The sequence below is a fragment of the Lethenteron reissneri genome, chromosome 20 (genome assembly GCF_015708825.2).
Source record: "Lethenteron reissneri isolate LAM-NWPU_2019-01 chromosome 20, ASM1570882v1, whole genome shotgun sequence".
NCBI classification, from domain to species: Eukaryota; Metazoa; Chordata; class Hyperoartia; order Petromyzontiformes; family Petromyzontidae; genus Lethenteron; species Lethenteron reissneri.
In genome coordinates, this window is record NC_083798.1 from 5,985,540 (window position 1) to 6,013,289 (window position 27,750).

The window sequence follows — 27,750 nt, forward strand, 5'->3', positions numbered from 1 at the left end:
CACTCTGCCTTCCGATATTAGGAAGCCACTGGATAGAGATTGAAAACGTATTTCTTTAGGAAATATTTCTGCGTTTAGTTTGTTGTTCTTCCCCTGCACCTCCGATTAGCATGGTTGGCTACGTACGGTGCGATATAAGTTCAACATCCATACAGTACTTACTACCTCATGCAGGCTTTCTCCGGGTATTTCATTACCTCTCACATGAAGCCAAACACTTCATCGTGGAATGGCCAAGTGTCTCTTTGCAGGTTTCTTCTAATAAAGAGTGTTCAGACTCGGAAGATTTCTTTGATAAAGGGAATTATTATTGGAGAGGTGAGATACGACCCACAAAATCGACGATTATGCTTGGAAAGACCGGTTTCTTGTCAGTTGTTTTCACCTTTTTACTTATTACACCCCTCCCATATATGGTAATCTGCACAAGTATACTTCACACAGAGACTATTACAGACTAATTTAGATCTTATTGGTCACTCCGTGCCCTTATCAATCTCAACGTTCATCCTACAAAGTCCCATCACAAGGGAGAAACACAGACAAAACATTTTTTTTATTTTTGCCCGTATTGAAAAGTCTGTACGCCGTATGAACCTAAAAACGCAAATTCCCTGTACAAGAATACGGGTAACCCACATATGGGTTGACAGGTATTATGTTATGAATCACACGTATAATTGTGAATTAAGTTAATGATGACCACGGAGTGGACCCCAACGAATCACGTGACTGCACAACAGGCCATGCCTACCAGTGGAGTAATCAATTCAGGGTACGAGAAACCTATTCAGATTCGCATCGACGCTGTACAGGGATTGAGCAGCGAGGTGCTGTGTTTCAACGTGGGTCGATTGGTGTGCATCTAGTCGTGATTGCAGATGCACGAGTGCTCTTCAGAAGAACACTTTGGAATAGAGAGTTGCAGTTCCACAACCCTCTGGTGTCCCACGGTGGTGGAAGTCACTCGATCCTCAAGAGGGCAGAACACATGGCAGAAAACCCACTCATCGTCTATTATTGTTGTTTTTATTAAACGGCTTGTGCCCTCGTTACGATCACGGGAGGAGAGGGATAGGGCGAGCCGGTTACACGTATTATTTTGCGTACATACATCGTAAATCACTGACTCTCACACACGCACGATGAGATGCATGTATTTTGAGCGCAACAAATGAATGTAATCCAATGCGTAATTACTTGCCACCCGGATGTGTCAAGAAGCATCAACGGATCAAAAGGTATTATTAAGCTCACAACGCATGTGGCATTAAATTGCACGTAACAAATATTTGTTTCAAGTCACCTTATTTGTAATGGATTCACACTAGCTCTACAGCAGCCACGAGAGGCACGACCATTCGTCGCAATGTCAAACAAATCATTATTTCTTCATTCGAATTCGAGACGCTGAAATTTGGAAAAGTAATAAAATCACCGGGAGAGTGAGCCATTGCACCCAAAATTCCCACAAACCAGAGTCCACGACCATGCAAATATTGCAATCGACCTTCCTCTCTGTTGAAGAGGTAGGCTTTTACAAATCTGGCTGTCGGCTGATGAAGCTAGTTGTAATTACTGGAGAAACGTCGTACTTAGATTGTACATTTTGTGGCATTGCTCTCCAACACACCGGTGTGCTGCACTAGTAACAAGTTGGCATGTTCTGTTTATGTGACAAACCTTACTAGTTGGCTGTGTTGAGTGGTGGCGAGTTTAATGAGACATTTATATATTTTCGCGATCTAACCCAAAAATAAAAATATTATGGCCTTCTCTCTGTATCGTTCTTCTTCTTTAGTTTCTTCTCCTCAGAGTCTCTCACGCAGCAAGAGGTTGATGGGGGCGGAGGGAACGAGGACGGCCCGCGTTTTTGGCTGAACTTGTTCCGCGCCGGGCTCGGGCATCATCTCGAACGTCTTCACAAACTGCGGGAGCAAGCAGCGCGCGCGGTGACAGAGAGAACGTTCGCTGAGATTCGGGGAGAAACCAAATAATGTCGCCATCTCGCGTGACGATACGGCCAGGGGTGTTCGGCCTTTTGCACAACCGTCGATTCCACAGTCCTCTTCTCCCCCCCCCCCCGCCACATTAGAGTGCATTAAGTTGTTTAAAAAAAATACGTGACTAAAATGAAATGACTAAAATGAAATACACGGTTGTGCGCCTTTTGGCGTCATCTGGTCCAACACCATGTGAGACTAGGCTCTAAGAAAAGCTGTCTCGGGTGTGGACCAATCAATTTCAAGGACAGTGAATACATTATCAGAGTTGTGTTTTTTGTTTTCATTCCAACCACAGGTATTGTGGTCAATGCCAACATGACTCCTTGTAAAAAAAGGTGTCAGTTTTGTTGCCAGATAAAAGGGTAAAAAAACAATTATCATATTTTGCTACTGGCAAAGGAGGTTCCAATGGTGTAAATGCTCACCCCGAGCTCTCATGCTCTGATGGTGCATTGTCTTTGAGTTGTGCGCCTTTTGGCGTCATCTGGTTCAACACCATGTGAACCTAGGCTCTAAGAAAAGCTGTCTCGGGTGTGGACCAATCAATTTCAAGGACAGTGCATACATTATCAGAGTTGTGTTTTTTGTTTGCATTCCGACCGCAGGTATTGTGGTCAATGCCAACATGACTCCTTGTAAAAAAAGGTGTCAGTTTTGTTGCCAGATAAAAGGGTAAAAATACAATTATCATATTTTGCTACTGGCAAGGGAGGTTCCAATGGGGTTAGTAAGTAGTCGGTTACTCTACCGATTGGCGGTTCGATTAATCAGAGAATCGAATAACACGGAAGAGGTTGTTGGGGAAGTGTCGGAAAAAAATGTCTCGCCCACATGTTGTGCCACTGGACGGGAGGTGATATGTGAGGTTTGGTGACTGTCACCGACATCATCAGCCTCGTCACGCTGGGCTTTGTTGGGGGTTTCCCACTTTCGGGAGCCAGGAAGTGCCATATTTTTAGAGCAGCACAGGTAATCCACCACTCAAGTTGACGATTGCAATTTTTAGTTGACGAATCAAATTAATCGACTAAACATCCCAGTTCTACTTCTTATTGTCAACTCCCAGAATCGATTAGTGAGCTGCACCTTGGCATGCATAATACTACAAAGAGGTGTAAACTGAAAAACGCGGCAAATTAATATCATTACCCACACTTATCTACGCGTTCCATCCAATCCGATCAGCACAAATATCTCGCACGAGCCCGCACAGCACAGGGAGGCCCTCATCCATATTCTCCTCCACACAATACTGCACCACGCACAACCTGCCGATTGATTGTGGTCTACTAATTTATACTGCTGAGTGGACAGAGACGCGGTGGAGGGGATTCAATAATCTAGCACCATTGTTTCAACTACCGTGCCAGGAGACCACCTTGTATGTTGAACTTTTTTTGGTGTAGCCAACCACGCAAATCGGAGGTAACCTCTGGATTGCCATTTTTAAACTACTGAAACATTTTTTTTATTTTACCAGGTAAGGCACACTGAGCTATATATCTTCTTTTCAGAAGCAACCTGGCCACAAATGAGAGTTTAACGAAGTGGTTTATCACGTAGAAATTGATAGCGGCCAAATATTTTCAACGCATGTTTCTAAATGTGGAGGGAAAAACTGGAGGACCCAGTAATTACAACTAGCTTGAACGCAGATTGTAAATGTTGTGGCTTGTAACGAATTGGCATGTTCTGTTTACGTGACAAACCTTACTAATTGACTGTGTCGGGTGGTGGCATGTTTAATGACAAATTCATATATGTATGCGATATAACCCAAAAAAACCCTATTATGTATGATATTGGTCGCGAAAGCCTGCGACGTGTTAAACCAATAAAACATTCGTCTGGGGATACCGACCCTGGCCAGGCAGAGGTGCATCTCGAGCTCGGCGATACGGCGTCCCACGCACCCACGCAGCCCAAAGCCAAATGGGATGTAGGCGAAGGGATGCGTTCTCTCCGAGGTGGCAGCAGCAGCAGCCTCTTCCTCCTCTTCCCCGCCACTGCCGTGCCGCCATGCGGCACGGTCCTTGCCCCGCAGCCAGCGCTGGGGCCGGAACTCCCGTGGATTCGGGAAGATTTCTCCGTCCATGGAGAGCAGGTAGTGGCACAGCGACAGGCGGGTCTGCGGCGCAAGTGACGGCGGGCAACGATCACGTTGGCTGACCATCCAACATTCACCGATTCACTCCGCTCGCTCACCGGCCGCCAGTCAGTTGTCTCATCACTATTTTCTCGCGGCTGCTGCCATGGTAACGGTTTTCCCTAAATTCCTTTTGTTGAAATCTCCACCGATGTGGAGGACTCGGGTCTACCGGAATGACATGTTTAATCTCATCCACACTGCGTTCAACCACCACGATTACTGCCGGTCAGAACCTTTCTCTTTCTACTTCTTTCTTGGCACTGCTCAACTTGGGAAAGTCCTCCCCCATTTTCCTCTTTTCTGCCCAAGTCTAAAAAAGCTTTCTCAACTCAATCAAAGCATTACATCTTATCTGGTACATGTAACGTAGTTATTTTTTGTTGTTGACCGCTTGGCGTTTTGGGCCTTTGAGCCATGATATAAAAAAAACCACAATGGATTGGCCAATCAACTTATTTGAGAAGTGCCATTCACATTGAAACGTGCTCTATCTCATCAGACCTTGGAAGCTGAACAGTGTTGAACCTGGATGGCCCTTGACCACCAGGTATGCGCCAGGTTATTATAGGCATTTGCGGGCCTACGTTGGAGGCTGCAAAGCGCAGTGCAGAACAATTCATTGATATACTGTGACTCTATGCTTCCACATCGATGTTTCTCGATTTCACCAACCCACCCTGAACGGCGTGAAGTATGTAAACAACCTTCATGACCCACGTGGCATGGAGAGGTCCTCCATCCAGAAGTGAGTTGACAAAAAGGGCTGTGCTGTACACGCACAATGGCCATTTGTGGTGCAGTTCGCACACTTTTCTACGAGCACGACAAGGTGAGTTTGATTCTGTGCTGTCGATTTCACCAACTTGCATTAATAAACAAGTATGGTCAAACAACCCACATAACTGCCACGGTTTGGAAAGTTCTTCATCCAACAATGTATGACGAAGGTCTATTATTTAAGTGTCATTTTTACAAACGGCTACGCCTGATGCATTTCGACCAATCACAGATCGTTATAATCGAGCCACTACAGTAAAAACAACATGTAAATCGCCACACTTGACAAAAGCGGCAGCCGTAATTAGAGAAACGATGCCATTTAGAAAATGGTCAAAGTTACAACTTACAGAAATAATTTATTTTGAAAAAAAAAAAGTCCCGAACTTAATTCTACAGCTGAATCGACATCCAATGAATGTGGGGAAAATTGCCACGTGACGTATGCAGTGAGCTCCACGCGAGCACAGTTTACCCCTTTCGGCAAGGAGTACCCGCCGACTACCACGCCATCATCCATGATGCATCTCGCATTCTGGAAGACCACTGGGTACAACCTGCGGACATAAACAGCAAAAACATTTAGAGCTTAGAAACCTGCGAATTGTTAACGGTGCTAAATCGTGTTTTAAACCGTAAACTATTCTTTATTTTACCAGATAAGGCCCACTGAGATATACAGTTCTTTTTCAGAAGTGACCTAGCCACAAATGATAGCTTCGTGAAGTGGCTTATCAGCCAAATGTGGAGGGAAAAACCAGAGGATCTATAAAAAAAATCGACACAACCACGAGAAGAACACGCAGACTCCAAATATATAGCAGGCATCAGGGTCGGGATCGAACCCCCGACCTCCTGTGTACCAGGCAGGCTAGTTAACATCTCGCCATGGAGGCGCCCGCTGTGCTATTGGTGTCAAGCCGTGAAGAATATAATCCATTCGGACATCTTAAAGAGCGGCGCGAATCCATGTGTCCGAGATGGGCCTCACGAGGGAATCTCAACAGAACTACTGGAAAATGCTTCAAGTGGCCCTTTCATCTTTGCATACATACAGCTCGCAGAGTGGACACAGCAGCAACCACGCATGCGGTCGCACCTCGCTGCCCCCCGAACACCTCACCTCAGCGTCTCCTTGATGACGGCCTTGAGGAGTGGCATCCGGGCCACTTCGTCAATGCCCGGCACGGCGTCACCAGGCACGACCGCATTGACCTCACGGCACAGGGCCTCCTGCAAGGCGGGCATCCGAGCCAGGTGGTAGAGGCTCCACGAGAGTGTGTTCGACGTCTGTGAGTGACCAACAGTCAACAAACAACGATAAAACAAGGGCGGCGGTGAGGGGGGGGGGGGGGCGAACGCACTTCACGCACGGTGACGCCGACAGACTGGCAGCAAGATCGCGGCCAACTGCCGACCGTGTCAGCCTCTGGCTGTAGCCGTCCGCCTATGGGAGTCGAACGTACGGTGTCCACGCCAGCCAGCAGACCTCGGTGGTGTTGCTGTAGATTTCGGGCAGCGAGAGGCGACCACTCGCCAGCAAGTAGGTCAGGTACTCGCCGCGCACCTCCTGCCCCCGGGAGATGCAATCCTTCACCTCCGCCAGCTTGATGTTTATCAGTCGCGTCGCTGCGGTGCCGGAGCCACCACATCAGCGCAAGGACAGCGGGTAGAAAATGAGGAAAACATTTTAAATATTGTCGTGCCGTTCAGACAAAAACCTCCGTTAGACAGGTGTTGAGCTTTTCATCTTTTCCTGAAGGCCATAACGTAACGAAGCAATTCTGGCCCGATCGTTACAGGAACGACTGCCGGTCGCATTTTCTACTGTTGTAAAAAATGGAGTTGCTCAAATGTGGACAAAATCTGATTACAGCTGCCTTAAGTGGGCAACTGGAATAGCAACTTAACAATCAGATGACAGAGGTCACACGACTGCCAGAGGTTGTGTATTCTATAAACCAACCATTGTTCATCAAACCCACTTCTTAACACTCTTTACTTTCGCTAGACATACCTGCGACACTATGCGGTACCAAGTCGCCATAGTTGCTTCATTGAAATGCTTTATCTGGTGACGTATTACCAATGACAAATGCTCGGGTGGTGAGTCAAGGCCTTGAGCATCTACTTTTGTCGCGGTGGTACGTGTGAGCGCAGTCGGGGATAATGACAGTTGACTTAAGCCAACACACCGCACCGGTGTTGATGATGACGTCCCACGCCTGGACGAAGCGGCCCCAGAAGGGCAGGAGTGGCCGAGTCCACTGAGGTAGGGCCTTCACGTACATCGTGGTGGACAGCATGCTCTCGATGGCGCGAATGAAGTCCTGGGTCTCCTTGGGGACGGTCTCCTCGAGCGAGCCCATTCGAGTCTCAAACAGAACGGTTGTAACGCCTACCACGAACAATTGATGAGCACAAAAGGCGTTTCGTTGGAAAAAAAGTAGTGGTTTTAAAGATGATTTGGTTTAAATTTCAATTTGAGGCTTTCGTAACTGCAGGGATTCATCTTCTTGGTTCTTTCGGTAAAATAATAAAAACAGGGCTGTCGGAAAGGACGGCAAGCAGCCGTCCTCAGGTGAAAAACAGGGCTGTCGGAAAGACAGCGTCTGAATGAACACCACCAAGCTTGGCAGCGTATATTTAAGCTGGGTTAGAGGAGGAGGACGCCTTGACAAAGGAATTTGCATATCAACAGAGGAATTTAGCATATTTATGGGAAATGCAGATATGGGATTAGTCACTACTTGTGGAATGTGTAGGTGGTCATATTATGCTCGTGTATTATGTAGGATTAGCAGTAATAAAGGGAGGAAGTAGGATTAGCAGTAATAAAGGGAAGGAATTTTAATAGTGTGATGCGAGCGTAAATGGGGTTGCTGCTGGGCTCTGGCCCAATCACACGGCCCGGGGTATTGGGGGCGGAGCCCGGTATGGGGGGCGTGTGGGAGGGGCCGCCGTTCACCTCGGCTCCAATGGGAAGCGAGGTGAATGGAGGTGGAGCCAGCAGGGCAGTATGGGAAGGCCGGATCTGACGATCCGGAACGGGAGAAGTCAGGGTCACGTGGGAGAGACGATATAAAGGGGAGCCCGGAAGAGATCGAGACCAGTTGATGGAGTGAAGAAGCGGGACCACGTTGGGTGGCCGCCGCGATACCAGCCACGTGGCTGATGGGGCTTCGGCACACCGTCGGCCAGCGGTGTGCGGAGCGGGAGAAGGAGGTGACGGAGGAGCGTGCGTGGCACGCGAGAGGAGCGTGCGGGGCACGCGAGAGGAGCGTGCGGGGCACGCGAGAGGAGCGTGCGTGGCACGCGAGAGGAGCGTGCGGGGCACGCGAGAGGAGCGTGCGGGGCACGCGAGAGGAGCGTGCGGGGCACGCGAGAGGAGCGCACGGGGCACGCGAGAGGAGCGCGCGGGGCACGCGAGAGGAGCGTGCGTGGCACGCGAGAGGAGACGCTGGTCCCTTGTCAGGACCAGCGGGGTGTGAGGACGAGTGGAGGAGCTGAGGAGGAAGTGCGTGTGGGGGCGCGCGCAAGATGACGCTGGTCCGCGGAGGAGACCAACGGCGTGCGGAGAAAGAACCAGAATAAAAGACAAGCGGAGACCAGCAGTGCCTGACGGAGTCTTTAATTACAATAGTAAGGAGCTGCAGCAGCCATACCACCACGTATATTGATGATATTGATGTAGTTTATATATTGAGTATATTGATGATATTGATGTACTTTTTATTTTAGTTTTTTACGTGGTGGTTTGGCTGCTGCAGCTCCTTACCAATTAAAATTTCCTTCCCTTTATTACTGCTAATCCTATTTCCTGCCTTTATTACTGCTAATCCTACATAATACACGAGCATAATATTAGCACCTACACAATCCACAAGTAGTGACTAATCCCATATCTGCATTTTCCATAAATATGCTAAATTCCTTTGTTGATATGCAAATTCCTTTGTCAAGGCGCCCTCCTCCTCTAACCCAGCTTAAATATACGCTGCCAAGCTTGGTGGTGTTCATTCAGACGCTGTCTTTCCGACAGCCCTGTTCTTCACCTTAGGACGGCTGCTTGCGTTGTGGCCGAAACGTCGTGAGAATTGTATTTTATAATGTTTTATTTTTATTATTTTATTATTTCCCTTCTACGTAACTTTACCGAAAGAACCAAGAAGATGATTTGGTTTATTTTATGCCCGGGTTACCATGACCGCTGCAAAGAAAGCCAGCCCCGTTCACGATTCGTGTACCATCGGCTCAGCCCGGATTCCCACAGTAGTCTCACCAGGCGAAGTGAACACCAACCCAAGGGTGTGTAGCTTGGATAGGGAGTGGCACGTTTCTACTTGGACCACCCTTTGAGCCAGTTGCGATGTCACTAGTTCAACGCGTAAGAGTGACTCATCGCTCTTGATTTAACTTCAAGGCCGTTTTCTCATTAAAAAAACTGAAAAATTGCAAAAGTTACAGACTATCGTTGTGGACAACATTAAATAATCCAAGCTACTGTCATAAATGAACACTTGTTATTCTTTATCACGACATAAAAAGTGTGGCTGTGCCGCTTTCGGGCCCAGCCGCTGCATTCACGGGTCCGCGGGCCGGGCTGAGCGAGCGCACCTTCAAAGGCGAATCGGTAGAACAGCTGAGCGACGTCCGGCAGTGGGAAAACGGCGGCAGCGGCGCCGTGCCCGCGCCTCGCCCGCACGTGCCCCATCAGCTCTGTGACGACGGCGTTGAGGGGGTCCGCAAACTGCATCACCTCCCTGGGCTTGAGCATGCGCTGGTTGAGAACTTCACGCATGCGTTTCCAGTCGGCGCCCGTCCTGCAGGTGTGGAGATGGGAAGGGGGGGGGGCTAGCAGCTCCGGTAATCGGCCATGTGTGTGTGGTGGCCTTGTATGACGACAGAGACGGTTGAACTTGAGGCAACACGTATTTATTATTCTCAACTCGACAGGTCACACTTGAAAAGGTAATGGCCTCTTCACCCATTCTAACGAGGGAAGTAATTCCCCAGTTAATACCCCAAGTTAACGCCTCTACTTCGCTTTATTCTACGATCCTCCTCTCAAGGAGACTAACTGACCTGGCCCAGCATCGGCACAGGTCTCGACCACCAGCCACACGCCGGCCGTGAAAAGGACATTGGCCTTCGTGGCTCTGGGGTCGCACCACTGGCTTGCTCTGCCCGGCCCTTAGAAGGACAGCGGGTCAGAGGAGTCCCAGGTGGCTTGCGGCGAGCGCAGCCCCGCGCGGGGCACGGTGAAGGGCAAGCACTGGGGCAGGGCTGCCCAACGCACGAGAGCGCGTGGGGCAAGCAGCAGCAGCATCATCAGCAGCAGCAGCAACTCGTGGGTTGCCTCTGCAGCGCTGATGGCTCTGTTGTTGATCGGCGTCGCTGGGTTTCCGCACTGTAACCTCGAGAGCGCGTGTACACTTTCTGCTTGACCCCGCGGCTGATGCTTATCGTGCCGTATCGGGGGTGGTGGTGGGGGTGGGACGCACACACAAGTTGAAGTACGAGCACTCTGTAGGGGGCGCGCCTTTTACTGGTGCGTAGGTCTTTGTTGTTGCTGTATGTACACTGGATGTTGTGAACTCTTTGAAGGGGTCACCCCGGACTGTGACGACGCCACGCGAATCGCGCTCTGTGAAAGCCCCAGCGCTGTGGGGGACGTGAGGTGGGATCGCGCAGGGAATGCCGTGGGACCCACAAATAACCCGCTGGGCTTCGGGGTGGCCGGCAGATGGCGGTACAGCCCAAGTGGGTTGCTTGAGAACTTGCCGTGATCGACACTGTCGTTCAATTCGGATGGATCGGGTTTGTAAGCCCTGAAAGCGAACACAGACACTGTCTCGGCCTCGCTGTGCGCTGCGTTGCACCGCTATCCGAGTAGTTAACCTCGCATCCAATAAACCCTCAGAGCCAGGGTGAACACCCGACTCCAAACGTAATTTATTGAATTGAACGAGGTAAAACTGATGGAAAAACACAGCACAGATACACCATCTGTTAATACTTGGAAACATCAACACAATGCATGAGCACTACAGCATCACAACATTGTCCTAGATAACATGTTTCTCAACAATAGATCCTGGATGGACCAGGCACCCACAACAGCACTGAACAGCTACTGTGTTAAACAAAGGCACATCGTGCAATCATCACACTGCACCCCAAATGTACACACTGCATATAACACTGCACTATGAATGAGACATTTCGTCATCCTTGTGTAATTTCGAGCGTAAATGGGGTTGCTGCTGGGCTCTGGCCCAATCACACGGCCTGGGGTATTGGGGGGCGGAGCCCAGTATGGGGGGCGTGTAGGAGGAGCCGCCGTTCACCTCGGGTCCAATTGGAAGCGAGGTGAATGGAGGTGGAGCCAGCAGGGCAGTATGGGAAGGTCGGATCTGACGATCCGGAAGGGGAGGACTCAGGGTCACGTGGGGGAGAAGATATAGGTGGGAGCCCGGAAGGGATCGGTGTCAGTTGTGGAGTGAAGAAGCGGGACCACGTTGGGTGGCCGCCGCGCCATCAGCCACGTGGCTGATGGGGCTTCGGCACACCGTCGGCCAGCGGTGTGCGGAGCGGGGGAGCTGGAGAGACTGAGGAAGAGCGCGTGCGGGGCACGTCACGAGGAGAGCGCGTGCGGGGCATGCGCGAGGAGACGCTGGTCCACTGTCAGGACCAGCGGGGTGTGAGGTAGAGCGGAGGAGCTGACGAGGGAGCGCGTGCGGGGTGCGCGCGAGACGACGCTGGTCCGCGGACCGGACCCAGCGGGGTGCAGAGAAAGAAACTAAATAAAAGACCAACGGAGACAGCAGTGCCTGACGGAGTCTTTTATTACACTTGCTCTCAAGATCACAATATAGTTACTTGGGTACAAGTTTGACTCGACTTATTCAATTACAAGTGACATTCATAATAAGGAAAGTTGCAGGCTTCTTTGTTAACTAGGCCTCGTATTTATCGTAACAATTTAACAGCATTATAAAGGCATTTACAGCATTATAACGGTCGTTCTAACATTATAACAGCATTCCCAGTATTACAAGAACATAAACGAACTTACAGACAATAATTCTTAAAGTCCTGCAATGTACAATTACAGCTGGCTTCACTGGGACGCGATGTGTGCCGCCATCTTGAACTCTGTGTAATGGCGGACCCCCAGCCTCGTGGCTGAAAGGCTGTCAAATTGGAACTTCCTGGTCACGTGACCAAACTCAACATCAGGATATTCCTGTGTACACACGCCCCCACTCCCACGGAGCAAAACACCTGCCGTGAGGCAGAACAGACACAGATCCATCCATCGTGCATAAGCCTTGACGGACTGTTGCTGTTCATGAGCATCTCCAAATGCTAACCAGCGTAGACACAGAATTCGTGAGGCCGGAAATGGATGGTGTGCCACATTTAAGTGTTCTCGCCCTTGTAGAACATCAAATACCTGTCAACCCCTTACCAGTGCCTACCTTATTCAAGACCTTATTGGTCAACCCGTGCCATTAAAAATCTCAACGTTCATCCTACAAAGTCCCATCGCGAGGGAGAAACACAGACAAACCACATGCATTGCCCGTGTTGAAACGGCTGTGCGCTGTATGGACCTAACTCAATTTCCCTGTACAGGAATACGGGATGGGTTGACAGGGATGTGACATCACTCACAACCAGTGAGCTCGCACACTCGCGAGCGCAGTCATTCTTCACATCAGCCGGAACAGTTCGGGAATGACAGCGCCACGCCACATCCATCTCGCCCGCCTCGTTTTGCCCTCGTGATGACTTTGGCTGCGGCTGTGACGAGCACGACGAACGTGTGCGAGCGGTGCCTTAGGAATAGCCCCGGAATAACATGGTACAGCCATTTAGGATTATTATGGATAAGCGTACATTGTACTCGAGAAGTAGTAAGTAGTAGTGGCGGTGCATTGCGCCGATTATGACTACTCCATGCCATCTTAGCAGCGATTCGGAAAATATAGAGGTGATAAATTAAGCCCTGGGATACACGGAGTGCACACGCGTGTCGAACACGCGTGTCCGATATGGATTTAATGAGTGCACACTAAGCATAGGCGGAGTTTGACTTCTATATTGGGGGGGGGGGGTCGCTTTGTCCCTCAAATTCGGAATCGCAGATTCATATGTTTTTGATCTTAAGTGTAAACTTCTGAAAATATATTAATAAAGGTGCCCAGTTTCGGAGGGGGCATTGCCTCCTCCCTGTGTGCCCCCCTGCCAACTCCGCCCACGAGTCATTGAGCCCTGCATCGTCTGCAGTTGTCTCGTCACTCCCAAATCTGGCTGTCGCCTGATGAAGCTAGTTGTAATAACTGGCGAAACGTCGTACTTAGATTGTACATGTTGTGGAATTGCTCTCCAACACAACGGTGTGCTGTACTAGTAACAAATTGGCATGTTCTGTTTACGTGACAAACCTTACTAGTTGGCTGTGTTGGGTGGTGGCGAGTTTAATGACACATTTATATATTTTCGCGATCTAACCCCAAAAAATATATATTATGGCCTTCTCTGCGTGTCGTTCTTCTTCTTTAGTTTCTTCTCCTCAGAGTCTCTCACGCAGCAAGAGGTTGATGGGGGCAGAGGGAACGAGGAGGCCCCGTGTTTTTGGCAGAACTTGTTTCGCGCCGGGCTCGGGCATCATCTCGAACGTCTTCACAAACTGCGGGAGCAAGCAGCACACGCGGTGACAGAGAACGATCGCTGAGATTCAGGGAGAAACCAAATAACGTCACGATCTCACGTGACGATACGGCCAGGGGTGTTCGGCCTTTTACACAACTAGCTTTTACTCAGATTGTAAATGTTGTGGCTTGTAACGAATTGGCATGTTCTGTTTACGTGACAAACCTTACTAATTGGCTGTGTCGGGTGGTGGCATGTTTAATGACAAATTTATATATGTATGCGATATAACCCAAAAATACCTGTATTATGGATATTGGTCGCGAAAGCCTGCTACGTGTTAAACCAATAAAACCTTCGTCTGGGGATACCGACCCTGGCCAGGCAGAGGTGCATCTCGAGCTCGGCGATACGGCGTCCCACGCACCCACGCAGCCCAAAGCCAAATGGGATGTAGGCGAAGGGATGCGTTCTCTCCGAGGTGGCAGCAGCAGCAGCCTCTTCCTCCTCTTCCCCGCCACTGCCGTGCCGCCATGCGGCCCGGTCTTTGCCCCGCAGCCAGCGCTGGGGCCGGAACTCCCGCGGATTCGGGAAGATTTCTCCGTCCATGGAGAGCACGTAGTGACACAGCGACAGGTGGGTCTGCGGCACCAGCGACGGGGGGCAACGATCACGTTGGCTGACCATCCAACATTCACCGATTCACTCCGCTCGCTCACCGGCCGCCAGTCAGTTGTCTCCTTATCACTATTTTCTCGCGGCTGCTGCCATGGTAACGGTTTTCCCTAAATTCCTTTTGTTGAAATCTCCACCGATGTGGAGGACTCGGGTCTACTGGAATAATATGTTTAATCTCATCCACACTGCGTTCAACCACCACGATTGCTGCCGGTCAGAACCTTTCTCTTTCTACTTCTTTCTTGGCGCTGCTCAACTTGGGAAAGCCCTCCCCCCATTTTCCTCTTTTTTCCCAAGTCCAAAAAAGCTTTCTCAACTTAATCAAAGTATTACATCTTATCTGTTGCATGTAACGTAGTTATTTTTTGTTGCGAACCGCTTGGTGTTTTGGGCCTTTGAGCCATGATACAAAAAAAACCACAACAGATTGGCCAATCAACTTTTTTGAGAAGTGCCATTCACATTGAAACGTGCCCTATCTCATCAGACCTTGGAAGCTGAGCAGTGTAGAACCTGGATGGCCCTTGACCACCAGGTATACGCCAGGTTGTTATAGGCATTTGCGAGCCTACGTTGGAGGCTGCAAAGTGCAGTGCGGAACAATTCATTGTTGTACTGTGACTCTATGCTTCCACATCGATGTTTCTCGATTTCACCAACCCACCCTGACCGGCGTGAAGTATGTAAACAACCGTCATGACCCACGTGGCATGGAGAGGTCCTCCATCCAGAAGTGAGTTGACAAAAAGGGCTATGCTGTACACGCACAACGGCCATTTGTGGTGCAGTTCGCACACTTTTCTACGAGCACGACAACGTGAGTTTGATTCTGTGCTGTCCATTTCACCAACTTGCATTAATAAACAAGTATGGTCAAACAACCCCCATAACTGACACGGTTTGGTAAGTTCTTCATCCAACAGTGTATGATTAAGGTCTATTATTTAAGTGTCATTTTTACAAACGGCTACGCCTGATGCATTTCGACCAATCACAGATCGTTATAATCGAGTCACTACTGTAAAAACAACATGTAAATCACCACACTTGACAAAAGCGGCAGCGGTGATTAGAGAAACGATGCCATTTGGAAAACGGTCAAATTCACAACTGACAAGAAATTATTTATTTTGAAAAAAAAAAGTCCCGAATTAAATTCTACAGCTGAATCGACACCCAATGAATGTGGGGGAAATTGCCACGTGATGTATGCAGTGAGCTCAACGCGAGCACGGTTTACCCCTTTCGGCAAGGAGTACCCGCCGACTACCAGGCCATCATCCATGATGTATCTCCCATTCTGGAAGACCACCGGGTATAACCTGCGGACATAAACAGCAAAAACATTTAGAGCTTAGAATCCTGCGAATTGTTAAAGGTGCTAAATCGTGTTTTAAACTATAAACTTTTATTTATTTTACCAGATAAGGCCCACTGAGATACACAGCTCTTTTTCAGAAGTGACCTCGCCACAAATGATAGCTCCGTGAAGTGGCTTATCATGTGGAAACTTCTACCAGCCAAATGTGGAGGGAAAAACCGGAGGACCCATACAAAAATCGACACAACCACGAGAAGAACATGACAACTCAAAATATATAGCAGGCATCAGGGTTGGGATCGAACCCCCGTCCTCCTGTGTACCAGGCGGGGTAGTTAACATCTCGCCATGGAGGCGCCCGCTGTGCTATTGGTGTCAAGCCGTGAAGAAAATATTCCATTTGGAAATCTTAAAGAGCGGCGCGAATCCATGTATCCGAGATGGGCCTCACAAGGGAATCTCAACAGAACTACTGGAAAATACTTCAAGTGGCCCTTTCATCTGTAGTGATTGTAGCATCACTACTGTGTGCACACGCACACGTGTGACGTCACTATGCGGGTGAGCGTCACTACCACATGGGTCTACACACACACATGACGTCCTCCCGGCTGGAGGCGGGAATGACGTCGGGGCCGGTTCTGGACTCGGGAGGCCACGGAGGTGGTGTGAGGTCGTGGCACTCTCTGTGACCCTGGCTGGACACGTGACCGGATCCCAGTGGGGGCCAGGGGCCCAGGGGGCACCTCGGGGGGCACGTGGACAGCAGGGGGGGGGGGGCTTCGAGAGGGTTCTCGTAGGGAGGCGTGGCCGGGGTGGCGCCCGGGCACGCCAAGCCTCCTATAAGCAGCCTCCTCACGAGGTTCGAGGCTGCCCGTGCCAAGAATGAAGATGCATCGTGAAGATGCCAAGAAGAGTCAAGTCTCCAGTCAGCAGACCTGCCAGTAGCCCACCTGGCTGGGTCACGCTAGAGTAGCTGAGAGTTAGAGAAGTGTGTGTTAGCTAGAGTAGGTCGGTGGTCACCACCCTATGTGTAATGTACAGTGTTATATACTTACTGTTCTAATAAATGAGTGTTGCCTCCCAAGAAGTGTGTGCGCCTAAATTGAACCCATTACACATCTTTGCTCACTTTTCCACCCATTCCACCACTGAGAGTAATTTTACTCAAATAGCAGCGAAACCGATTGTTAATTCTCAGACATAGAATTTAGCCAAAATAAAGTACAAAACAACATTTTACTTGATGGGTTACTGTGCAGCCATTGGTGACGGGGCTCAGAACATCATCCGGACCGTAAAATTGGCAGAGGTGACAAAATTACCTCCGATCGTATAAATTATAAACAGCGTCAGCCCAAGAACGAACGTATGAACACAACAACAAAAATGTAACCTACAGTAAATGTTGAAGTAAACAACCTAGCTTTCAATCAAATAAACCGAAACATAAGAATCCGACTGACAGGGTAAGCGGCGCAGAGCCGACGGGCATCGCGAACGGCAAACACCACACAGCTTCGATTAGCACGGTTGGCTATGTAGAGTGCGAAAGAAGTTTAATGTGCATACATACAGCTCGCAGAGCGGACACAGCAGCAACCACGTATGCGGTCGCACCTCGCCGGACCCCCGAACATTGGCGGAGCCAGGATTTTCAGGTAGGGGGGGCAACCCCTTCAGCAATGAAAAATTATAGAGTTATTAATAAGTGTAGTGGCCTTATATGACGAAGGAGAAGGTTGATGGAGGCAACACGTATTTATTACAGGTAACTTCAATTCCAGCAAAGAAGCGACCCTGACACTCGAAGAGGTAACGGCCTCTTCACCCGTTCTATCGGGGGAAGTGTTCCCCAGCTAACGCCCCACGTTAACTCCCTACTTCCCCCACTCTAGACCTCCCTCCTGAGGAGGCTAGCTAACCTGGCCCAGCTTCGGCACACGTTCCGACCACCAGGCACACGAGTCCGGCCCTGAGAAGGACATCGGCCCTCAAGTTCTGGGGTCACACCACTGGCTTGCTCTGCCCGGCCCTCAAAAGGGCAGCGGGTCAGAGGAGTCCCAGGGTCTAGCTAGCTGGTCTTCAGTCTTCACTGGTTATTCGTCTTGGCTTGGTCGAACTGCCCCTCTGCTTTCCGGGTCCCACCTTTTATACGATTTCCCACCGAGGGGCGGGTTTCTGTGGGATCACACAGGCCCCCCAGCCCCCTCCCCTCAGGAGGCCCTGGGCGTACATCACACAACTGCCCAGAAGAGGTTTGTACTGCTTCCCACAGAGGGGTGGGGCTCTGTGGGATCGCACGCGTCCCACAGCCCCCTCCCCTCAGGAATGCCTGGCCAGAGATGACACGATCACCCGCACCAGTTTGGCGTGTGTGTGCATCAATACCACCACCACCACCACATAAGGACTTGTCCCTTGCTTTTTATTCGACGCGTGCGCGGCGATGGCGCAGCCATCGATCGAGGGTCGAATTCGAACCGTGTGTGATCGACATCGCGCTCGCTGAAGGTATACCTTCAGGGAAGTCGTGTACTGTATACGTAACTGCGCACAATTCTGTTTGTCACTTATAACTGCTTTGCCGTTGCTTATTGCCAATTATGTCCTCTCATCTCATAGAGTCCCTGGCACGTAATAATATGCTACATAATGGCAGTGGGGGTCGCAAAATGCCGATTTATTACTAATACACCCCAATGATCCGAACGAAATTAGGGATTTCGATCGGATCATTAGGGGGGCACATGCCACCCCACCCCCCCACGGGCACCGCCAGTGCCCCCGAACACCTCACCGCAGCGTCTCCTTGATGACGGCCTTGAGGAGTGGCATCCGGGCCACCTCGTCAATGCCCGGTACAGCGTCACCAGGCACGACTGCATTGACCTCACGGCACAGGGCCTCCTGCAAGGCGGGCATCCGAGCCAGGTGGTAGAGGCTCCACGAGAGCGTGTTCGACGTCTGTGAGTGACCAACAGTCAACAAACAACGATAAAAACAAGGGCAGCGGGGGGGGGGGGGGGGGCGATCACACTACACGCACGGTGACGCCGACAGACTGGCAGCAAGATCGCGGCCAACTGCCGCCCGTGTCAGCCTCTGGCTGTAGCCGTCCGCCTATGGGAGTCGAACGTACGGTGTCCACGCCAGCCAGTAGGATCTCGGTGGTGTTGCTGTAGATTTCGGGCAGCGAGAGGCGACCACTCGCCAGCAAGTAGGTCAGGTACTCGCCGCGCACCTCCTGCCCCCGGGAGATGCAATCCTTCACCTCCGCCAGCTTGACGTTTATCAGTCGCGTCGCTGAGGTGCCGGAGCCACCACATGGGCGCAAGGGCAGCGGGTAGAAAATGAGGGAAACATTTTAAATATTGTCGTGCCTTACAGACAAAAAAATCCGTTCAACAGGTGTTGAACTTTTCATCCTTTCCTGAAGGCCGTAGCGTAACGAGGCAATTCTGGGCCGATCGTTACAGGCACGAGTGCCGGTCGCATTTTCTACTTTTGTAAAAAATGGAGTTGCTTAAATGTGGACAAAATGTGATTGCAGCTGCCCCGAGTGGGCAACTGGAATAGCAACTTCCAATCAGATCACAGAGGTCACATGACTGCCAGAGGTTGTGTATTCTTTAAACCAACCAATGTTCATCAAACCTACATTTTAACACTCTTTACATTCGCTAGACAGACCTGCGCCGCTATGCGGCACCAAGTCGCCATAGTTGCTTCAATTAACTGCTTTATCTGGTGAAGTATCACCAGTGACAAATGCTCGGGTGGTGAGTCAAGGCCTTGATCATCTACTTTTGTCGCGGTGGTACGTGTGAGCGATGTCGGGGATAATGACAGTTGACCTAAGCCAACACACTGCACCGGTGTTGATGATGACGTCCCACGCCTGGACGAAGCGGCCCCAGAAGGGCAGGAGTGGCCGCGTCCACCGAGGTAGGGCCAGCACGTACATTGTGGTGGACAGCAGGCTCTCGATGGCGCGAATGAAGTCCTGGGTCTCCTTGGGGACGGTCTCCTCGAGCGAGCCCATTCGAGTCTCAAACAGAACGGTTGTAACGCCTACCACGAACAATTGATGAGCACAAGAGGCGTTTATTTGAAAGAAAACTAGTGGTTTTAAAGATGATTTAGTTTATTTTGTGCCCGGGTTACCATGACTGCTGGAAAGAAAGCCAGCCCCGTTCACGATTCATGTACCATCGGCTCAGCCCGAATTCCCACAGTAGTCTCACCAGGCGAAGTGAACACCAACCCAAGGGTGTGTAGCTTGGATAGGGAGTGGCACGTTTCTACCTGGACCACCCTTTGAGCCAGTTGCGATGTCACGAGTTCAGAGTGACTCGTCACTTAAAAAAACTGAAAAATTGCAAAAGTTACAGACTATCGTTCTGGACAACATTAAATAATCCAAGCTACTGTCATAAATGAACACTTGTTATTCTTTATCGCTACATCAAAAGTGTGGCTGTGCCATTTTGGGGCCCAGCCGCCGCATTCACGGGTCCGCGGGCCGGGCTGAGCGAGCGCACCTTCAAAGGCGAATCTGTAGAGCAGCTGAGCGACGTCCGGCAGCGGGAAAACTGCGGCAGCGGCGCCATGCCCGCGCCTCGCCCGCACGTGCCCCATCAGCTCTGTGACGACGGCGTTGAGGGGGTCCGCAAACTGCATCACCTCCTTGGGCTTGAGCATGCGCTGGTTGAGAACTTCACGCATGCGTTTCCAGTCGGCGCCCGTCCTGCAGGTGTGGAGATGGGAAGGGGGGGGGAGGCTAGCAGCTCCGGTAATCGGCCATGTGTGTGTGGTGGCCTTGTATGACGACAGAGACGGTTGAACTTGAGGCAACAAGTATTTATTATTCTCAACTCGACAGCTCACACCTGTTCTAACGAGGGAAGTAATTCCCCAGTTAACACCCCAAGTTAACTCCTCTACTTCCCTCTATTCTACGATCCTCCTCTCAAAGACACTAACTGACCTGGCCCAGCTTCGGCACAGGTCTCGACCACCAGCCACACGAATCCGGCCCTGAAAAGGACATTGGCCTTCGTGGCTCTGGGGTCGCACCACTGGCTTGCTCTGCCCGGCCCTTAGTCAGAGGAGTCCCAGGGTCTAGCTAGCTGGACTTCAGTCTTCAGCTGGTTCTTCGGCTTGGCTTGATCGAACTGCCCCTCTGCTCTCAGAGTCCTGTCTTTTATACAATTCCCCACCGAGGGGCGGGTTTCCGTGGGATCACACACACCCCACAGCCCCCTCCCCTCAGGAGGGGCCCCGGTCAGGGATAACACAACGACCCCGCACTGGTAAGTACTGTGATTCACCCGGGTTCGGTGTGCGCGCGTTCCAACATCACCACCACATGTGTGTGTGTTTGCATTCATCCGGAGGTGCGGGCAAAGATGCGGACGCTGCACTGTAAACCCGGTGACTCCAGTTCGATTCCCGCTCACGGCCAACACCAATGACAATTATCTGAACCAGTCCTGGGCCTCCCCTAGGTTGACTCAGCCTCAAGGCAATATTTGGTGGTGGTGGTGGTGATGATGATGACAAGTGCTGCACTTTCACCAAACCAGTGGCCATATGGTGGAAGAGCGCAGATGATGAAATCAGAAAATTTCCTTTTCTCAATGGATCTCCATGTAAGTCTATCAGTCTCTCTGTGGGTCTAGGGGTCTCTAATAATGACGATGAAGCCATTTCAAGCACAATTCAGTTCATGAATGAATCCACCCGCACTCATTATCACGTGAAACTGGAAAACCCAATGCGCTGTTTGTAGACACTGAGTACACATTCAAAAAACAAGACACCCCTGGCATCATGGTGGACTCACTGGGTTAGCAGGCCCTTGGAATGACCCCGCATCATATGATAATCATCCCAGGCGGGTATGCTTGAGCGCACAGGGTAAGGTCCCTCCTGTCTCATCAGCTGTTCGATAAGGTCTGGGTCGGCAAGGCAGACGAACAGCTCCGGGCCCATGTATGTAGTCCACATGTTACCGAAGCGCTTGTGATGTATAATCTGTTGGGTCAAACATCCCTCGTCATTGATTACTTGGTATTAGTGTGCGTCGCTCAAAGTATAAAATGATTTTCGAAACACCAACAGAATCATGTGTCGTTAAACCCGCCACCACCCGACACGGCAAACTAGTAAGGGTTGTCAAGTAAACAGAACATGCAATTCGTCACTAGTACAGCACTAGTGTGTAGTGTATAGTGTAGAGTAGTGTAGTGTATAGTGTAGTGTATTAGTACAGCACACCGGTGTGTTGGAGAGCCAAGCCACAACATTTACATTCTGAGTACGACGTTTCGCCAGTAACTACAACCAGCTTCATCAGGCGACAGCCAGAGTTGTGGAGAAGTCCACCTGCTTCTACAACATAATGCAGTCTTTGCATAGCTTCCTTCTACATTGTAAAGTGCCGTCTAACGTTGTAAGTTCACAGCAAAAATGTTTGCAGCCAAATATACAGTGAGGGAAAAAAGTATTTGATCCCCTGCTGATTTTGTACGTTTGCCCACTGACAAAGAAATGGTCAGTCTATAATTTTCATGGTAGGTTTATTTGAACAGTGAGAGACAGAATAACAACAACAAAATCCAGAAAACGCATGTCAAAAATGTTATAAATTGATTTGCATTTTAATGAGGGAAATAAGTATTTGACCCCTCTGCAAAACAAGACTTAGTACTTGGTGGCAAAACCCTTGTTGGCAATCACAGAGGTCAGACGTTTCTTGTAGTTGGCCACTTTCCATGCGGGTGACGAAAGACCAATCATTTTTTGCTCACCAGCCATGATCAATCCACTGCTGGACGAAGGCTTCCCCAAGTCCGTCGCCATCGCACGATCCTGCGATGCAACAATCCACCGAGCACCCGCGCTCGAGCTCATTTCATCACTCCATCTCCCCGGCATACGTACCTCGAGCAGAACTTAGTTTGAGCTCACCTCCCCCCATCGTCTCACGGCAAACACCTGACGAAGTTGCGCTGACAAAGAATAGCAGCCGGAGCTGATGATGATCGACGATGATCGAGGATGCGTCACTCACCTGCAGCTCGTGGAACTCGCTCAAATAGCCGCGGATGACGAGCCAGTAGAGAGAGGACAGCATCCCCACACCGGGCAGCTCCTTCACGGACCGAGGCTGCTGCCCGGTCTGCGAGTCCAACTTGCCCGCCAGCTTGCCGTCATCAGCACCCCTCCTCGCGGTGGCGTCTGCCACGGAGGAGCCGCTGGCTGACCTCGAGACGGCACCGCGGGAGCAGAGGGCGGCTTGCGGCGAGCGCAGCCCCGCGCGAGGCACGGTTAAGGGCAAGCGCTGGGGCAGGGCTGCCCAACGCACGAGAGCGCGTGGGGCAAGCAGCAGCATCATCATCATCAGCAGCAGCAGCAACTCGTGGGTTGCCTCTGCAGCGCTGATGGCTCTGTTGTTGATCGTGCAAATGTAGACGGGAGATTTGCTCAGCTCAGCCTCGGCGTCGCTGCGTTTCCGCACTGTAACCTCGAGAGCGCGTGTACACTTTCTGCTTGACCCCGCGGCTGATGCTTATCGTGCCGTATCGGGGGTGGTGGGGGTGGGACGCACACACAAGTCGAGGTACGAGCACTCTGTAGGGGGCGCGCCTTTTACTGTGTAGGTCTTTGTTGTTGCTGTATGTACACTGGATGTTGTGAACTCTTTGAAGGGGTCACCCCGGACTGTGATGACGCCACGCGAATCGCGCTCTGTGAAAGCCCCAGCGCTGTGGGGGACGTGAGGTGGGATCGCGCAGGGAATGCCGTGGGACCCACAAATAACCCGTTGGGCTTCGGGGTGGCCGGCAGATGGCGGTACAGCCCAAGTGGGTTGCTTGAGAACTTGCCGTGATCGACACTGTCGTTCAATTCGGATGGATCGGGTTTGTAAGCCCTGAAAGCGAACACAGACACTGTCTCGGCCTCGCTGTGCGCTGCGTTGCACCGCTATCCGAGTAGTTAACCTCGCATCCAATAAACCCTCAGAGCCAGGGTGAACACCCGACTCCAAACGTAATTTATTGAATTGAACGAGGTAAAACTGATGGAAAAACACAGCACAGATACACCATCTGTTAATACTTGGAAACATCAACACAATGCATGAACACTACAGCATCACAACATTGTCCTAGATAACATGTTTCTCAACAATAGATCCTGGATGGACCAGGCACCCACAACAGTACTGAATAGCTATACAAAAGAACAAGCTACTGTGTTAAACAAAGGCACATCGTGCAATCATCACACTGCACCCCAAATGTACAGCACTGCATATAACACTGCACTATGAATGAGACATTTCGTCATCCTTGCTCTCAAGATCGCAATATAGTTACTTGGGTACAAGTTTGACTCGACTTATTCAATTACAAGTGACATTCACAATAAGGCAAGTTACAGGCTTCGTTGTTAACTAGGCCTCGTATTTATCATAACAATTTAACGGCATTATAAAGGCATTTACAGCATTATAACGGTCGTTCTAACATTATAACAGCATTCCCAGTATTACAAGAACATAAACGAACTTACAAACAATGCTTCTTAAAGTCCCACAATGCACAATTACAGCTGGCTTCACTGGGACGCGATGTGTGCCGCCATCTTGAACTCTGTGTAATGGCGGACCCCCAGCCTCGTGGCTGAAAGTCTGTCAAATCGGAACTTCCTGGTCACGTGACCAAACTCAACATCAACAACAGGAAATTCCTGTGTACACATGCCCCCACTCCTCCCACGGAGCAAACACCTGCCGTGAGGCAGAACAGACACAGATCCATCCATCGTACATAAGCCTTGACGGATTGTTGGGGGCAATTTGCTGTTAGCGGGCACCTCCGAATGCTAACCAGCGTAGACACACACACAATTCGTTGGCCGGAAATGGATGGTGTCCCACATTTAAGTGTTCTTGCCCTTGTAGAACATCACATACCTGTCAACCCCTTACCAGTGCCTACCTTATTCAAGACCAATCCAGACCTTATTGGTCACCCCGTGCCATTAAAAATATCAACGTTCATCCTACAAAGTCCCATCGCGAGGGAGAAACACAAACAGACAAACACATGCATTGCCCGTGTGGAAACGGCTGTACGCCGTATGGACCTAACAACTCAATTTCCCTGTACAGGAATACGGGATGGTTTGACAGGGATGTGACATCACACACGACCAGCGAGCTCGCACACTCGCGAGCGCAGTCATTCTTCACATCAGCCGGAACAGTCTGGGAATGACAGCGCCACGCCACATCCATCTCGCCCGCCTCGTTTTGCCCTCGTGATGACTTTGGCTGCGGCTGTGACGAGCACGAAGAACGTATGCGAGCCGATTATGACTACTCCATGCCATCTTAGCAGCGATCCGGAAAATATCTTCTTCTTCCTAGCGTTGTTCCCGCTGTGGCGCAGGGTCCGCTTTTCGGCATTGTCTTCTCCATTTGGCTCGGTCCAGGGCATCTTCAGGGGATGCGTTGACCGTCTTCATGTCTTCCTTTATTCGATCCATCCATCGCTTCTTCGGACGTCCGCGTGGACGGCGGCCCTCTGGCTCAATACGCATGGCAGTCTTGGCCACTGATGACTCTTCACTTTGCATCACATGGCCGTACCACCGAAGCCTTGCCTCAAGCATCTTGTCCGCAATGGGGGCCACACCAAGTCGCTTCCGAACGTCTTCGTTCATGACACGATCCCATCGAGTGAGTCCGAGGCTCCATCTGAGCATCCTCATCTCCATGGTGTGGAGAGCTTGTTCGTGTACAGTTGTGGCTGGCCAGCACTCGGATCCATAGAGTGCCACTGGTCGGATGATGGTCTTGTAAATTTTTCCCTTCAGCCTATCCGGCATTTTCCGATCACAGAGGACTCCGGTGACTTGCCTCCACTTCATCCATGCCGCATTGACTCGTGACGTCACATCAGTCGTGATGCTACTATCTGAGCTGATGGTGGAGCCCATGTACTTAAAGTCCGTCACTTTCTTCAGATCTTCTCCGTCAATGCTGATGGTGCCGTCGGTTTGGGGGCCACACTCCATATACTCCGTCTTTTTGATGTTGAACCTCATCCCGTTTTCGTCCAAACGTTCCTTCCACAGGTGCGTTTGTCTTTCCACTTCTCCTCTCTCTTCATCTGAGAGGAGGACGTCATCCGCGTAGAGAATTGACCATGGCAGGGGCGTGTGCAGGTCGGCAGTGATCGTGTCCATGCACAGGATAAACAGGAGTGGTGACAGGGCCGATCCTTGGTGCACTCCAACGCTGATGGGAAATGGCGGTGATATGCCCACTGCACACCTGACTGCACTGGTGACGTTCTTGTATAGGAGTTGCACCCAATGCACGTAGGTTTCAGGGACTCCATGGGATCGAAGCGAGTGCCAGATGAGGTCGTGGGGGACCCTGTCAAATGCCTTTTCAAGGTCGAGGAACGACACGTGCACAGCTTTGTTCTTCTCTCTGTGCCTCTCCAGCAGGAGCCTCGCCGCGAATATGGCGTCCGTAGTGCCACATCCTTTGACGAAGCCGCATTGGTTGGGTGATAGGGTGATGATGTTTCTAATCCTCGTGTCCAAAACTCGCTCAAAGATCTTCATCGCATGACACAGGAGCCAGATTGGCCTGTAATTCGAGCATTCTGCCACGTCCCCTTTACCCGATCCGGAAAATATCGAGGTGATAAATTAAGCCCTGGGATACACGGAGTGCACACGCGTGTAGAACACACGTCTTCGATGTGGATTTAATGAGCGCATACTAAGCATAGGCGGAGTTTGACTTCTATATTTGGGGGGGGGGGGGTCTCTGTCCCTCACATTCGGAATCACAGATGCATATTATTTATTTGATCTCAATTGTAGACTTCTGAAAATATATTAATAAAGGTGCCCCTCCCTGTGTGCCCCCCTGCCAACTCCGCCCACGAGTCATTGAGCCCTGCATCGTCTGCAGTTGTCTCGTCACTCACAAATCTGTTGCCGGGATGCCGCTGCTCTTCGTGGACATGCCGAACGCCGGACATCAATTACCGTGATTTGATATGTCCAGCCCGCGGAGCTATGCCAGACGTGCTGTACAGATAGCAAAGCTATGACCGACAGCAGTACAGACAATCGTACAGACAGTCAGCCGTACAGTCGTACAAACAGTCGTATAAACAGTCGTACAGACAGCAGTACAGATAGCAAAGCTATGACAGACAGCCGTCTCTCATTGCTCCGCCAGACGTGAGGTGATTGCAATGGCACGGATTGCGGTGTGTCAGTACTTGTGTAGGACTTGAGAAACACGCGTCACGCGTTGCGTTGAGATGCGTGCACGTGGCGGACAGTGAGGGCAAACGGGGACACAGGGCGCTGAGCGACTTACTGTTGTTGTTGTACCAATTAAGGTGGCATGGTCGTTAAGGGGGGCCGCAGGTAGCCGGGGGTAATTGAGGACGCAGGCCGGTGATTGGACGAGAGGTATGGGTGTCTGAAATTGGCGCCGCTGTGTCTACAACAACAACGCCACATGGCACTGGGGGCTGGGGCGAGTAGCGAAGCGGGGGATGATCCAATTAATTAAGGGGAATTGGTTCAGGGATAAAGGCGGAGAGCGTGGAGAGAAACGGGAGTTGGTGCCTGGGACGAGTGACGAACGGGTGGGGAGACGGAGCAGCGGATGGGTGGATAAAGAGAGTATAGTATAAGGTAGCAGTGGATAGAGAGAATACAGTGTACGGTAGCAGTGGATAGAGAGAATACAGATAGAGTAGTAGTGGACGGAGCGAGCACAGCGTAGGATAGCAGCGGAGTACCGGACCTTGGTGGAGAGAGCTACGACGGAGTGGGACAGCAGAGAGAACAAAGAGCGACTGAGCTGGAGAGAGAGAGAGAGAGCAAAGTTTAAAAAAAAAATTTACGAATTGATGAACAAAGCAAAGTGCCGACTACACCGAGCATCTTCTTGTTTCCACTGATCGTAAAAAAAATAAAAAATAAAAAAAGAGAGCAGAGAGGAGGGTCGCTGGAGGAGCAGAAGGAGAGCGAGCGAAGCCAGCGGAGCGGAGCGAGCGAGCGGAGGGACATTGAGTGATGTTGATGGGGAGTTGTGAGTGGAAGAG

The 27,750-nt window shown here is 50.7% G+C and overlaps 2 protein-coding genes across 2 annotated transcripts; both read right to left on the bottom strand.

The window, feature by feature from the left end:
- Positions 1–576: 576 nt before the first annotated feature.
- On the bottom strand, positions 577–12,699 carry LOC133344490 (sterol 26-hydroxylase, mitochondrial-like). Its single transcript, XM_061554462.1, is given in 10 exon segments — positions 577–1,928; positions 3,868–4,134; positions 5,408–5,489; positions 6,056–6,222; positions 6,399–6,421; positions 6,424–6,561; positions 7,133–7,330; positions 9,550–9,755; positions 10,137–10,342; positions 12,613–12,699. Coding segments are annotated over 10 exon segments (1,491 nt in total). The 3' UTR covers positions 577–1,811.
- On the bottom strand, positions 11,779–23,528 carry LOC133344639 (sterol 26-hydroxylase, mitochondrial-like). Its single transcript, XM_061554662.1, has 9 exons — positions 22,671–23,528; positions 21,441–21,631; positions 20,137–20,342; positions 19,469–19,666; positions 18,735–18,898; positions 18,393–18,559; positions 15,512–15,593; positions 13,969–14,235; positions 11,779–13,630 (listed from the first exon to the last, which is right to left on the bottom strand). Exons 1-9 carry the CDS (start codon positions 22,998–23,000, stop codon positions 13,514–13,516), a joined length of 1,722 nt encoding a protein of 573 aa, XP_061410646.1. The 5' UTR covers positions 23,001–23,528; the 3' UTR covers positions 11,779–13,513.
- Between the last annotated feature and the right edge of the window lie 4,222 nt (positions 23,529–27,750).